Source organism: Lycium barbarum, chromosome 4, assembly GCF_019175385.1.
Source record: "Lycium barbarum isolate Lr01 chromosome 4, ASM1917538v2, whole genome shotgun sequence".
In the NCBI taxonomy this organism is placed as follows: Eukaryota; Viridiplantae; Streptophyta; class Magnoliopsida; order Solanales; family Solanaceae; genus Lycium; species Lycium barbarum.
In genome coordinates, this window is record NC_083340.1 from 8,710,376 (window position 1) to 8,726,270 (window position 15,895).

The following is a 15,895-nucleotide window of genomic DNA, read 5'->3' on the forward strand; positions in this document are numbered from 1 at the left end:
TGAGTTACTAACATCTATTGACTATAAAATTAATTGGGTCATTCAAAATTCTAACTCTAGCCTTGAAAATATGTGAAAAGACTATGAAAGTATTTAAGAAATATTTATAAATTACATTACTTTTGTTGATAAACTATAAATTACATTACAACTAAATGTTTTTATGTACAAAATATTTTTAAAATTTGTATACATGCAATGTCGGGGTGATTTGGTTTGGTTTGGTTTGACTTTTTTTAGTTAAACCAAATTAGGTTTTTTTTTTTTTTCAAAACCAAATCACTAGTCAGATTTTTTCCTTGAATTGTCTGTTCAGTGCAATTTATCGGTTTTCTTTGTATACCCCTAGTGCCCTTTATAATTCAGTCTAGCCATCTAGGTGCCTAAATACCCAAAGCCTTTCCTCCTCTAAACCTTGACCTCTAGCCTTGTTCGACAGTCCACTTTTTATCCCCATAATACTCAGTCCCAAAATAAGTGTCATCTTAAGAAAAAAATTGGTCCCAAAATAAGTGTTACCTTAGGAATTCAAGACAAATATTGACTAATGTTTTCAACTATGCCTTTAGCATTAAAGAAGTAGTCATCTTTAATATTGTTCAATTCTTAAAAAAACATAGGTTAGTAAACTCTACTTGTATTTATGAATTTCTTAATGGACTTGATTTTTGCTAAGATGATACTTATTTTGAGACAGAGAGAGAACTATTGTACACGTAGATGTGTGCTTACAACTACAAGCCCCCGTCTACTCATCTCAACGTTCATGTTGTTCCTTTTTATTATTATTACTAGATGGCCCGTGCATAGCACAGGCGTTTGCCCAACTTCATTGTGTGACACATTAATACAACATCACCAAAAAGATACAATATTGAGAATAATTTTATATTTGTTTTAATCAGCATGGATTATTACTGAAAACGGAAGTAATAATGTGAACCTGATCAAATGTTCACAATATCAACGCTTCATACTATATAGCATTAGATACATTGAGGAACAAAGGTGTACAAGATATCTAAAAGATCATGAATATGTACTTCCAACAATGTAAAGCTTGCTGCCTATATTCTTCAGTTCGTTTCATGACAAAAGGAGGTGCAGTTGACCACAAACATCATATGTATAATGTCTTGAGTTCCTGTTTCATAGCTTTTGATTCACCTTTCTTACACTTTACGACATCTGCTTCTGCTGGGTTGTCACTTCCTTCTTTCCGTTGTAAAAAGGGAATCTCCACATCATCTGTAATCCACCTTACCTTTATATGAACAAGCTTGTCAAACATATTGTTGAAAAGTTTGTAATAACTGTTCCATAAGATCTAATCCCTCAAAAACCATAGTAAACCGAGATAGAATTTAAGTGCAGCTGAATTTTGAGGAGACGAAAAAGGAATAAAGCAAAACAAGAAATTTTCTCAAACACTTACCACGTAAAGATAAGAGCACAGAGCAGGGAAAACCTAGAGAACGAACAATAATTCTCCATCTCTAAATCCATCAATCAGCTCTTCAGTTACCGAGCATGGCTGAGAAGGAAAGATTATACTAACAGCTAGAAATCCAACAAAATGAATTGCAAAACCACCAAAAAAAAATGATAAAGGGCATAAAATGCATAAAGTTGATATTTCATTTCTACTAAATTTGCAGATTGGGTACCTTCTACAGACAATAACTTGTTCGATATATTAAGTCCTCCTACAGTCATAAGCTCCATCTTTTATGGGCAATTGAGTCAATACTGACTGGGAGTGTGGGTGAAGGGGACTGAGCTTGGTGTCAAGCTAAATGAAATTTTGGATGTATGGTGCAGAGACACAAGTGTCACTTGTTTGGTCAAGTTGTTAACCTGATGATGGATACCCCCTGCATTATTTGAATTCACGTTTCATGCTTCCGAACCAGTACTGTATTTATATTCTTTAGATAATCGAGAAATTTCAGAGGACAAGAGGCGCATGATTCAAAATTTGATGGGATAATGGTCCTGCTCCACAACCCTTCTCCGCTTAAATTTTTTTGGTAAATGTATTATATTTAACCAATGAAGTTTACACTGTAAGAAGGTGGCCCAATGAGAATAAGTTTCGTAAGATGCATACAAAATTCCAGCTAATAGTCCAAGCAAATAATGGAATTCCAAGATTAACTAAATAAACTGTAACCAAGATAAAAAATCAATTAGTATGCACAACTTCATGAAGACTTGTGAGGAAGGGTTCATAATGTATATCCTCAAAACACATAGATACCCTCTGAAATTTGATCTGAAACTACCGATAAGGTTCAAAAGCTAGGAAAGATACTATTTTTACTGAAATACGGGAAATAATTATAGAGAATTTTTTTTTTTTTTTTTTTTTTTTTTTTTGATAATGTGGATATTTTCCCTGGATGCTAGAAATAAATTCAATGTAGTAAACTAAATCTCTAAACCAGTGTCAGCAAATAGATATATTTAGCAAGAAGATGGGGGAAATATACAGAAACATTTATGATAACACTTCATGAAGAAACATTTTAGCATGAATCCTAAAGCCATTTGATTGATTCTTCACCTTCAGCAGCAAATTTCATCCCACATTAAATGTTTTAAGGATATCAAACGAAGATAATCAGAAGCAAAACTATGAAGGTTAAGCAATTAAACTCTTTCATAGAGTTCTGATCACTCAAACTATGCTTCCAGAAGTGAGATTCATCTAATTCAAAATGCTAAGTTGGCCATGTAATTATCAACTCAATATTGTATCTTAAGCTCTCTCTGATATTTCGTCAGAGTGCTATTTAGGTACTCCCTCTGGACCTCCGTCCCAATTTATGTCATACTTTTCGCTTTTTGAGAGTCAATTTGACTAAATTTTGAAGTCAAATTGTATTGGATTAACTCAATATCTTAAGTTAAAATTTATATATTTGAAAACTGCATGAAAGGTACTATAAGTTACAACTTCTCTCTCTCATATCAATTTGGCGAAAAAATATCTTAAAATATTGGTTAAAGTTTATACAGTTTGAATTTGGGAAAGCGAAAAATATCACATAAATTCTCTCTGATATTTCACCAGAGTGCTATTAGGTACTCCCTCTGCCCCTCCGTCCTAATTTATGTCATACTTTTAGCTTTTTAAGAGTTAATTTGACTAAATTTTGAAGCTAAATTGTATTAGATTAACTCAATATCTTAAGTTAAAACTTATATATTTGAAAACTACATGAAAGCTACTATAAGTTACAACTTCTCTCATATCAATTTGGCGAAAAATATCTTAAAATGTTGGTTAAAGTTCATACAATTTGAATCTGGGAAAGCGAAAAAATTGGGACAGAGGGAGTAATATCTAGACGCAATCTACACTACCGGCCAACATTTGATCTCAGATTTTCTCTCAACTGAAACTCTGACCTCTAGTGGTTTTGAATTGTTTCTCTTGCAGGTAAACATCATAATTAGAACTCATCCTTACTCGTCATCCATTTCAGTTCTCTTTGTTACCGGTTGATGCAATTAGTAGGTCCGTTAGTGCATGCAATGGCAACACCAATAGGGTTACATAGTGAAGAGAAAATCTGGTTAAAAGTTTATACACTAAAAATTTTATTAGTGAAATTAGGAGAAGATATTCAAATAAAATACCTAAACTCACAATTCTTCGTGTAAATAAATCGGCCTCAAGCTGCCCAAGCACTATGTGCAGTCTTCTTGGCCACGAAAGAGCAGGAAAGACACTGCTGAAAAATGATTGTCTAGGCTTCTATTTGACATGAATTCATACACAGGTTACCTCCAGAAACCTCTTTCCTGGTCAGCGCCACAACATTCAATAAGTTGATGAGATTTGGGTGATCTACCAGAAATTGCACTCTCCCTACCAATTGTTAATGACCCTACATAGAGCCCGTTTAGATGGGCTTATAAGTTGGTCAAACCAACTTATAAGCCCTTTTTAGCTTATTGTAATGTTTGGCCACCAACTTAAAATGCTAAATTTAAGCCATAAAGTGCTTAAAGTCACCCAAAAATGAAAAATTGGGAATCCTAACTTTTTTTTTTGGAGGGTTTAAAGCCATTTTCGTTGACCATGTAAATTACTTTTATATCCCTTATAGTTTATTTTAATTCCCAAAATACTCTCTTAGCTAAAACCCTAAAATTCACGATCTGTTCTCATTTCTTCTATAACAACCCAGCCTCCACGATTTTTGTTCATCATCTTCTACAACAACGCAGCCTCCACGATCTCTGTTCATGATCTTCTACAAAACCCAGAACTTTCTTCACTCCCACACTCACTCTCTCTCTCTAAAATTTACCCAAATCGCTGAGTTCTTGAAAAATGTAAGGTTGTAATCTAAAATCAATGTTGAAAATCGCTTGAGTTCTTCAAGTTTCTACTGATCTAAGGTATTCTTCTTCCTTATTCTTTGATTTTGCTCTACAAATTTTCTGATCTTCAAGTATAATTGCCTGCATATTTCCTTCAATGGCTTTTCTTTTGTTCTAGATTCTTCTGCACTTAATGGTTTTCAATGAAAATGATTTTGATTTGTTGAAACTTAATTTTGATTTATTGGTCTTTGAAGAATCAAGATGCATATGCAATCTTTAACACAAAATAGTAAGGTGATATTAATAGAGAAGTAGCACTAGTTTTAAACACGATAATCCATGCTTTTTGTCTCCAATTAGAAATAGCTGAACCCTGTTGTGCATAATGAACTGCGTGTGTGCTTTTCCCAGTAAAAATGCTACTTTTGAAGATAAGGATATAATGATCAAATTCTCCTTCAGTCCTAGTATTGTGGAAAAAGAGGAAAAAGTAAATATTCGCACTATGATCTGTTCTGTTTATTTTGATATTTGTCTTGAATATTTTTGTTTTGTTTTATGTTTGTGATCATTATTCAGCTATAAAGCCACGGAACCAAGTGTTCATTATTCCAACAGACCGCTGTGGTAAAACCGGTCTCCAAAACCATATTGTATCAATTGACCATTAAAGTTTAGTGACTTCATTCCTTGGTTCCGTTGCACTTTGTTTGGTAATTTTCCCATCCATACAGCTGATTTACTGATAGATCTGTGTAGTGACTAGTGAGTGAAATCTCACTGATATAAGATACTTTTCAAGTGTCCATAAGTGCATTTAAGTATGTACGGACATACTAACTTACAAAAATAGTTGTCGTTCTATATGAATATCTGCATACACACACACACATGTTGATTACTCTCGCTACTGCTGTCTGGTATGCTCTACTTTGGAACTTCCTCCCTTCAGTGGAGGAGCTGATTTAATGTTCCTGACGTTGTATTTTGTAGCATGATCTGCATTATTAAGTCAGTAAATGTTTCTATAAAACCTCAAGAGTCTTTGACCCATTGTCATCATAAGGGTTAGTTTGTTATATTCTTACTAATTTTGTTTTGCTTGTCTTTTGTTTTTAACGTTCTTTTTCTCTTTTAACAAGAGGATTAAGTGTAAATTAGGAAAATAAGATTGTCTGAGTTTGATGGTTTGGTTGAGGGCTGAGGATTGGGATCATTTGAGACCATTCGTCAAAGATGACGACTATGTTCTTAGAATCTTAGTAGTGGATATAGACCTCATACGTACCACTTCTATTTTGGTTTTCCAATTTATTTGTTACCATTAATTCTTTTGTTTGTTTAAGAAAAAGATAGTTTTTTATATTTAAAAAATACTAGTTAATTTTGTTTTGGGTTTTGCCGTTAACATAATTTGTTAGAATCTACTGTATGCCAAGACAAACCATATTTGGTAAAGGTCACTTTTTATTCATATCTATTCTGTGTCAAAAAGTTCTTTTATTTTTATTTTTATAAAGAACTCCATGTTCAATTAAATTATAGCAACAAACTACTTAGGACATAGTGAATAACTTTCTTAAGACTGATTATAATAAAAGAGAAAAGGTTCGTGTTGTCCGAGTTTAGAACGTTTGATTTTTAGCTGGTGTTTGTTCTTTCAAAAAGGTTTTTCAATTTTTCTGAAATTCTTTTTTAACCAAACACCATTAGAAAATTAGAGGAGAGTTTTAAATTTTGATAGGAACTTTGTGCATTGTGTTAAGGTATCAGTATATAATAGATATGGCAGACATCAGACGCTTCAATGTTTAGTGATACGTGCAGTTATGGAAATTTAACTATTTACATTCTTCTTGTAGAAATGTAGTAGAGCGCACATTTGGCGTTTGGAAAGCAAGATGATCTATTTTGAGAGACATGCCAAACTATCACATTGACACACAAAGGGACATCGTACTTGCTACTATGGCCATTCACAATTATATTAGAAAGAAATGCAATGTGGATGATGCATTTCAAACAGCCGAGAATGAGAGCTATATTCCATCGGTTGATTCTAATGATATTGGCACAACTTCAAGAGCTAACAATGTAGATGTCGAAGATGTAGGAGAACAAAATGATGTTTATTGGATGGGGTTTCGTGATATGATTGCTAGTGACATTTCTAATGCTTGATGCTTGTATTATATGAATATTTTCCACTTCTTATATTTATAGTGGAGTGCTTTCGGTTGTATTAGCACTTTTATTAAGTACATCTTATGCCTTTTGCAGGCTTATAGAGGCAACCACAACTGTTTAGAGTCTGAGAAATATATTATTATCGCACTGTTATTGCCAATGGTTCGACTCTTTTTGAATGGTAATAAATAGGAATGATCACAGAGGGCCTGTAACAACACCTTGGTTTAAGCAGTATGTTCAGATTTCCAGTATGTACCTCAACGTACAAGCAAATAATGAAATACCAACCACCCACATTTCCAACACTAACAATATGTGCTACTATTTTTTTTGCAGTTGTTACTAATAAGAAAAATAAAGTTATCTTCTAAGCGAATAAAAAGGTCTAGTATATTGAACAATTACACAAATGACAGAAACTTCTTCCATAGACTAGCCATATATGAAAAACTACACCTGAATTCGTAAATTTGTTTGAGATGGAATTCTATATGTACAGGTAAAGTGGAAGTGATTTTAAAATATAAATTACTTTTGATTTGAATCAATTTTAGAGTTTAAAAATCTTTTAAATCAACTTATTAGGGTGTTAACAGCTTTAAGGGTATTTCAGTCATTTTGACAGAAAATAAGTGCTTAACAGCACTTATTTACCAAACACATCAACAACTTATTTTCAGCATAAGCACTTTTATCCAAACACTCAACTGCTTATTTATAAAAATAACTTTCAGCACTTAAAAGTTCTAAAAGCACTTTATACATAAAAGTCACTTTTTTTAAACCCATCCAAACGGGCTCATATTAGAGATCACCACAACACTACAGGTTTGAATAGCACAAAACTTAAATTGTTAGCTTTTTAAACACAGACTTGTGATTTAACTTCGCAAGTACACAGTAATTATCAAGAGAAATGAAAGGTGTCAATCATTCCTTGCTGCAAAGTAGATGCCAAAAAACCAGTATGTTTAACGATGGGGATAAAATTGGAACAAAATTCCAAGTATTCATAGATATCCTTTTCCAATGTTTTCAGGCTTCCCAAACACCTTTTCGATGGGCTGCTGCTGGGAGAAAACTGATTTTTCAAGATAGGCACTTAACTTTGTTCCCTATCTACTTCCTTACCCTTTTGCTTAACGACATCAAATAGATTTTGTGGAAGAACGTATGAGAGGAAAACAACATGAACGGACCTCTTGACGCAATTCTGAATAAGAATTCCACAAGCTTATGCTTTTAATTATAAATCATATTTGAATACATACTTTGCCTCCATTTCTCTTTAAATTGTAAATATCGACAAACTTTTTTTTTTTGATTAAGCACCGGGTGTCCGGGTCTCTTTGAGCCCCGACTAATGTAAATATCGACAAACTACTCACACCTAAAATAGAAAAAGAATTTGGAGGGGAAGGCAACAAAAGTATTACGATAAATGATCTGATAAATTTGTACCCGATTCCAGTTCGCAAACGATGCCCAGTAAAAGTTTACTCCTTACTTCTGTAGATTATATAATATATAATCATCTGGAATAAACAACTTTACCAATAAAAGAGAATATAAGTTCTTTCACAAAAAGGGTATACTAAGAAACACAGTAAAATCATACAGAATAGAAAGCAAATGGAAGCAACTGCACCAAAAGAACTTAGACATACATTATAAGAGGCATAAGGGTAAAAACGAATAAGAGTGACAATGAGGAACATGAAAAGTGATCAATACCTTGCATAGGCTCAGAAGACTCCTCAAGTTGCCTCGTGAGCTAACAGAACGTGTCATTGCAACATAATCTGAGCAATATAGCAGAATATCTCCCAGGAGCTGCAACGGTAAAAAAGATCTACAAAGATTTTAAGAAAGAAGAAAATATGCCTTCTTTAAAGCTAAAACACATGTTCATTGGAAAAGACTGACTGTCAAAGTCAAACGAAGAATGAGGGCAGTGATAAGTTATATCTACTTTTTCTTTTGATCAAGGTTATGTAATAACCTGGTTTTACTTGTTGACACCATGTTCAACAAAATGTAGCAGTAGCAGCACAATAAAAATACACAACGCAAGCAAATGGAATACATTCTAACATGATTTTATAACACTGCATATATATTGTTTACCAATATTGAAAAGTAAAAGTAAATGCACCTTTTCAGCTCCTGAATGATAGAAGAGTAGGTCTTAGAACACCTGTGGAGAAAGAAAAGCCACAAAAAAAAGTATTTAGTTATTTTGGGCATATAATCAAAAGCCTTGGGTTCATTGGTACGCACAGCTCCCCAATAACGCAAGTCATTCGCGTGAATCACATATTGCACAGGGTACTAACAGTAAAAAAAAAAAAAAAAAAAAAAAAAGGAGGAGAATTTCACCTTACAAGTCTACTTCTTAAGAAGGAAGAAAATTTTAAATAAGCAAGAAAAACACATATTAATAAATGACATGAAACTCAGAACTTAAACCGCAGAACCAAATTTGGCAAAAACGAAACTGTCAGAAAACGTAAGAGTTACCACCACAGTCCCATTATGAGGCGTGGGTGAATTAAACGAAGAAAAAATTGAAAATAAGAACTTTTGAAACTAAAAGATACAGCTACCAGTGAAATATTGGTAACCAAAATAGAGAAAAACATATTACAAAGCATGAATGGGAGAGAAAGTAGCTTAACTGCAGATTTTGAATATGAAGAAACCAAAATTTTCAATGTTGCAGATCATGTTCAAATATTTTATCTTATGGTGAGAACCTTCTCCTGGTTTGCATATATCCACAACTTGCACTTTACAGGTCCAGTCTGGTATTTCAGGAGTGATTGCATATATACCAAGTCGCTGTGTCATTTTATATCCCCTGAAAAATAATTAAAGTGGGTTAAACAATCGAATAGTATGATAAAGGAAGTAAGGTTGATGAAAAATGTAAATGCAAGTAATAACTTACATATGTTATATGAATAGTTAGTAGCTTTTTGAAAGTCCTAAGAGAATGCTTTATGGATAATTTCATTATATACTATATTGTAGGTAGAATGATCATCGGGATCGTCTACTGTTCTAGGTCGGATTAATATTTTTACACAGTCTGAACTTTTTGCTCTTGATAAAGCAACATAAAGTTGACAGGAGGAAAACAGACACATTTAATTTAACTTTATAATAAGCGTGAGTCGCATAGACGACTAAGGGTATTTCTGTTATTATAGCCTACAATGTGGACAAGTAAGCAAGCATAAGCTCGATACTACAATTTTTTACGTGGATATTTCGATTTGCGGTAATTAAATGGTGCCAAAAATTGAAAAGGCGTCACCGATCTGTAATAACAAATATAAAATATACAACTACATATGCACCAGTTATCTATTTGCAAATATGCATGCGCAGATCAGATACAATTACTGGCATGCATATAAAACACCTAGCAAAAAAATATGCGAAGAGTAGGAAAACTAAAATTAAAGAAAAACTGGACAAAATTTCAAAAGAATGCAGGAGTGATGGGTAGAAACTATTGCAAGAAGAAGGGGAAAAAACAATGCGAAACTTATCAAATGTAACAACTTAGACAGAGGCAAAAAAAATTGAACCAGAGAAACCAGGAAAATATGAAGGAGGCCAGAAAACTGAACCAGAAAAATGGAAATAAAATTGAATAGAGCTGAAAAGAACTCACCAGCAAGATCGAGAAAAGAGGACGAAGAGCACGGAGAGAGATGAAAAATACCTGACAACATATAGATTCTGGAAATATAAGATCCACATTCCCAAGAAAGAAATCAAAACCCCGTTAACAAAATAACCACAACTCTTCAACATAAAGCTCTGAACTAATGAAAAGGGGAAAAAAACATAACTTTGCATCAAAACTTGTCAAACACAAACTGAACCACAAAAAGCTCTAACCTTTTCAATCTAGCACTTTTCTTTTCTATATTTTTTCTTTACCCTTTTATAGGGATGTGTTTTGTGTCTTGCTGCAGGTAAACTGAAACTGTAAATTGGATCCATGCTACATTATGTGCTCACAAGTTTGTCCTTCTCTTTTTCTTATCTTGCAGTTTACACCTAAAACCATGATACAATCTTAGAGTGTAAGTCAAAGTTTCTGAAGAACTATCTTGATTACAAAAAGTAGTTTATCAATGGCTTTGGCTCAAGATCATGACAACTTACGAACTTTAGAACGTTTGCTGAATCTATTACGTTATAACATTCTTTTGGTTTTAGAATCTCTTAGAGGAAGCTAGGCAAACTTGGAGCATTGTCTTCTGTTAATAGTTTCTATTAGTTGTTGAAGCATTTTACATGGTACAAATTAAAGATTTTACACCATTAAAAGTTTAAAACAACACTCATCAATGATGTTGTACAATTTTTTGTTCATTTATACAAGAAGAATGTTCACTTGTTTTGGAAGTGCATCTACACTTGAAAAGTCCCTGCCTTTAATTTCAAACTTGACATGACCTCACCTGTAATCACACTTTCTTCACTGCTCGACCAAAAAAGATGGGATTTGGTTCCTTTTACAGGTCATATTTGAGCTGACCATTTTGATATAACTTTCAACACAAGATTATTATATATTATAAAGATAAATCAAATTTCTCCTGGAGCAACCAAATTAGAAAATGCAGTCAACAAAAGCTCTATATTTTCATTATAATCCTAATGGTTTCATGGGAACAACATCAAAACTAAGATTCTACTTTATATATTATAAAGATAAATCAAATTTCTCCGACATCAAATTAGAAAACCTAGTCAACAAAGCTCTATATTTTCATAATAGTCCTGCTTAAAGTAATGGTTTCAAAGGAACAACATCAAAACTAAGACTCTACTTTCTACCCAAAATTAGCAAGAAGGCTACTAAATCACCAAACTCCAAGTGCAGTAAATTTAGTCCCAAAACTCAACAAAAAATTAAACAGTGTATTCTTCAACCGGGTTTGTCATTTCAAAATTTTACAATTTTTGATTTTTTTTTTTTGGAGCAAACCCACCACCAGAAAGCTAAGCAAACAAACAAAAAGAATAAGAAGAAAGGAAGCAACCAAAAGAACCCACCAGAAAATCGGAAGAAGCAGCACATAATGGAAAAAAAGCCAAAGAACATTGAAGAGAGAGTTCATGAATATTCTGACAATAGCAATGAATTTTAAGCCATAAAACTGGTAAAAATTTGAAGAAAATTAGGGCAAGAGGGAGAAGCAGGTGAACTTCCAGAGACACAAATTGAGGGTGAAGACGAAGCAGAGACACAAATTGAAAGATCCATCATTCCAGAATTTTGGAGTGCAAGTACACCTATTTGACCATTTGTAGAATACCGGAAATACCCTCACGGATCAAAGATATATTTACTGAATTACCCTTCGTCGTACCCAACTCTTCACTTATTAATAGTACATACACTAGACGGTCTATATTTATGTGTATATAGTTGTCTTTGAATAGTGATTTTATATATATATATATATATATATAGATATATATTATGATCAAAACACGATTAATATAACATTGTAGTTTGTGCTCCGTATCTAAAACTTTATTATATTAATGCTTGCTACGAATACAAAATCAGCAAATTTATTAATATTTTTTAAAGAGAAGACTTGTATTTTCCTCTATTTGAGATAAAAACAATAGCAATATTTAAGCATCAGTTGATACTTTCAATTTTCATTCGATTAATTTAAAGGTGTACAATACTTATTATTTTTTATCAAATTTTGATTTGGATAATTCTAATTCAAATTATTAAATTAATTTTACATGTTTAAAACGAAACAAAGTAGAAATTGTTTTCTATTTAAATGAAGAAATACTATTTTTTAATTTTTGGTAAATATTCTCGGTTTAGCTCATTTTACTTGTCATGTTGTCTTGTGCATGGTTTTTTAAGAAAACGTCGATTAGAATTATAATTTGACTAATTTACCTTATTCATTGTTTGATCTCCATTTGATATATTTTTTTTACGACATTAATCTCTTTTCACATTTATTAGAGTAAGAATAAAAATAAAAAAGTAATTAAATTCTATCTTATTTTAAAATATAAATATTTTAAGTATATTTATTTTAGTAAACATAACAAATAAATTACATGGCGGAATAGCAAATACAACAGTTTAATATCTAGATTAGATCTCAGACTAATATAAAAAAAGAAAGAAAATTGTATGGTTTGACTATTTAACCTTTTGAAGAAAAATAATTTCATTTGCTCCCACAAATGGATTGATACGCACGTGGCAATGAATCCATCATTATTGACTTAATGAGGTGCTTTGGAAATTACATAAATATTGTTTGATTTTTTAATATGGGGTGCACTTTTTTTTTTGGACACTAATAATTTGCACTATTTTTATGCATATATATATATATATACATACTATGTTCAAAACACGATTAATATAACATTGTAGTTTGTACTCCGTATCTAAAACTTTATTATATTAGTGCTTACTACGAATACAAAGTCAGCAATTTTTTTTTGACATTATTTTTTTTTAATATGGGGTTCACTTTTTTTTTTTTATATTGCTTGATTTTGTTAATATGGGATCCACTTTTTTTATCGTGAGTTTGGAGATGGTGGGTTCCAACTTTTTTTTTTTTAATATTGCTTGATGTTGTTTAGTATGGGGTGCACTTTTTTTTTTTTTGGACATTATTAGTTTACACTATTTTTATGCATATAATATATATACATATACAATGTTTAAAACGCGATTAATATAACATTGTAGTTTGTGCTCCGTATCTAAAACTTTATTATATTAGTGTTTGCTACGAATACAAAGTCTGCACTTTTTTTTTAACATTATATTTTTTTTTAATATGGGGTTCACTTTTTTTTATATTGCTTGATTTTGTTAATTCATTGCATGTTTTTTTTTTGACATTGTTTTTTTTTTAATATGGGATTCACTATTTTTTATATTGCTTGATTTTGTTAACATGGGGTTCACTTTTTTTTCCCCGTGAGTTTGGAGATGGTGGGTTCCACTTTTTTTACTTTTTCTTTTTAATATTGGTTGGTTGGTGTTTAATATGGGGACCATACTTTGTTTTCTATATTGTTTAGTGTTGTTTAGTATGCGGCCCATCCTTTTGGACATTATTAGTTTGCGCTATTTTTGTGCATATAATATATATATATATATATATATATATATATATATATATATATATATTATGTTCAAAACACGATTAATATAACATTGTAGTTTGTGCTCCGTATCTAAAACTTTATTATATTAGTGTTTGCTACGAATACAAAGTCTCCATTTTTATTTTTATTTTGACATTGTTTATTTTTTTAATATGGGGTTCACTTTTTTTTATTTTTTATATTGCTTGATTTTGTCAATATGGGATACTATGTTCAAAACACAATTAATATAACATTGTAGTTTGTGCTCCGTATCTAAAACTTTATTATATTAGTGTTTGCTACGAATACAAAGTCTGCATGTTTTTTTTTTTTGACATTGTTTGTTTTTTTAATATGGGATTCACTTTTTTTTATATTGCTTGATTTTGTTAATATGGGGTCCATTTTTTTTTCCCCGTGAGTTTGGAGATGGTGGGTTCCACTTTTTTTACTTCTTTTTTTAATATTGGTTGGTTGGTGTTTAATATGGGGACCACACTTTTTTTTAATGCTTAACGGATGACGATCCATTGTCCAAAACTCAATCTTCTATATAGTGATTTTGTTAATATGGGGTTCACTTTTTTTTCCCCGTGAGTTTGGCGATGGTGGGTTCCACTTTTTTACTTTTTTTTTTTTAATATTGGTTGGTTGGTTGGTGTTTAATATGGGGACCACACTTTTTTTTATAGTGCTTGGTATTGTTTAGTATGGGCTCACCCTTTTGGACATTATTAGTTTGCACTATATATATATATATATATATATATATATATTATGTTCAAAACACGATTAATATAACATTGTAATTTGTGCTCCGTATCTAAAACTTTATTATATTAGTGTTTGTTACGAATACAAAGTCTCCACTTTTTTTTTTTTTTGACATTGTTTGTTTTTTTAATATGGGATTCACCTTTTTTTTTTATATATTGCTTGATTTTGTCAATATGGGATACTATGTTCAAAACACGATTAATATAACATTATAGTTTGTGCTCCGTATCTAAAACTTTATTATATTAGTATTTACTACGAATACAAAGTCTGCACATTTGTTTTTAACATTGTTTATTTTTTTAATATGGGATTTACTTCTTTTTTTATATTGCTTGATTTTGTTAATATGGGATCCACTTTTTTTTTCCGGTGAGTGAGTATGGAGATGGTGGGTTTCACTTTTTTTACTTTTTTTTTTTTTTAATATTGGTTGGTTGGTGTTTAATATGGGAACCACACTTTTTTTAAAAAAAATATTGGCTAATGTTTAGTTGGGCCCACATTTGTTTTTTTTAAGGAAAACGGACGACGAAGTTGGGTGCAAACCCATGCTTCTTAATAGTAGTAAAATTTGTGTTCCGTATCTAAAACTTTATTATATTAGTGTTTGCTACGAATACAAAGTCTCCACTTTTTTTTTGACATTGTTTATTTTTTTAATATGGGATTCACTTTTTTTTTTATATTGTTTGATTTTGTCAATATGGGATACTATGTTCAAAACACGATTAATATAACATTGTAGTTTGTGCTCCGTATCTTAAACTTTATTATATTAGTGTTTACTACGAATACAAAGTCTGCACATTTTTTTTGACAGTGTTTATTTTTTTAATATGGGATTTACTTTTTTTTTATATTGCTTGATTTTGTTAATATGGATCCACTTTTTTTTTCCCCGTGAATTTGAAGATGGTGAATTTCACTTTTTTTACTTTTTTTTTTAATATTGGTTGGTTGGTGTTTAATATGGGGACCACACTTTTTTTAAAAAAAATATTGACTAATGTTTAGTTGGGCCCACATTTTTTTTTTTTTTTTTTTAAGGAAAACGGACGACGAAGCTGGGTGCAAACCCATGCTTCTTAATAGTAGTAATATGCTTTCTAGTCAAAACATTACATAAATGCTTTAAATGTATTAGAGACTCAAAAGTTAGAAATTTCTTTTGTTAAAAATGATTTCTGATAGTAATTGAATGATCAGCAATGGTCGGATAATGCCAAGTGCCCTCGGAGGCACTAATTTTGTAATGCATAGTACTATTCCTGTTAAATAAAAAATAAAACGAGTTGGATTTTGCATGATGTGTTTAGTAACATGCTTTAGAATAGATTTGTTCTCTCATTTTTCCTTCTGTATTTTTTATGGATATGTCCTTCCAGATGTAAAGTATCCTGATATGCCA

General features: G+C 31.4%; 1 protein-coding gene across 7 annotated transcripts; it reads right to left on the bottom strand.

The window, feature by feature from the left end:
- Positions 1-944: 944 nt before the first annotated feature.
- LOC132635098 (uncharacterized) lies at positions 945-11,844 on the bottom strand. 7 transcript variants are annotated; one of them, XR_009580430.1, is made up of 8 exons: positions 11,608-11,844; positions 10,211-10,261; positions 9,207-9,388; positions 8,684-8,725; positions 8,263-8,361; positions 1,668-3,877; positions 1,436-1,534; positions 945-1,264 (listed from the first exon to the last, which is right to left on the bottom strand). XR_009580430.1 is itself a non-coding variant. In XM_060351328.1 (7 exons), exons 1-6 carry the CDS (start codon positions 11,670-11,672, stop codon positions 1,469-1,471), a joined length of 525 nt encoding a protein of 174 aa, XP_060207311.1. In that variant the 5' UTR covers positions 11,673-11,839; the 3' UTR covers positions 945-1,264; positions 1,436-1,468. The 7 variants fall into 7 exon arrangements, 3 of the variants coding, with proteins under 3 accessions (XP_060207311.1, XP_060207310.1, XP_060207312.1); XR_009580428.1 differs by having other exon boundaries at positions 3,794-3,877; positions 8,263-8,380; positions 9,206-9,388; positions 11,608-11,840; XR_009580427.1 differs by having other exon boundaries at positions 3,646-3,877; positions 8,263-8,380; positions 9,206-9,388; positions 11,608-11,840.
- Positions 11,845-15,895: the final 4,051 nt, after the last annotated feature.

What these genes read in the sequence shown, in the direction of transcription:
- LOC132635098 (XM_060351327.1), bottom strand. Translation starts at nt 11,672, where the DNA reads ATGAACTCTCTCTTCAATGTTCTTTGGCTTTTTTTCCATTATGTGCTG. An exon ending in CTGCTTCTTCCGATTTTCTG is followed by an intron (nt 10,262 to 11,607) that starts GTGGGTTCTTTT and finishes ATATGTTGTCAG; the next exon opens with GTATTTTTCATCTCTCTCCG. An exon ending in GTCTTCTGAGCCTATGCAAG is followed by an intron (nt 1,265 to 8,262) that starts GTATTGATCACT and finishes GTTCATATAAAG; the next exon opens with GTAAGGTGGATTACAGATGA.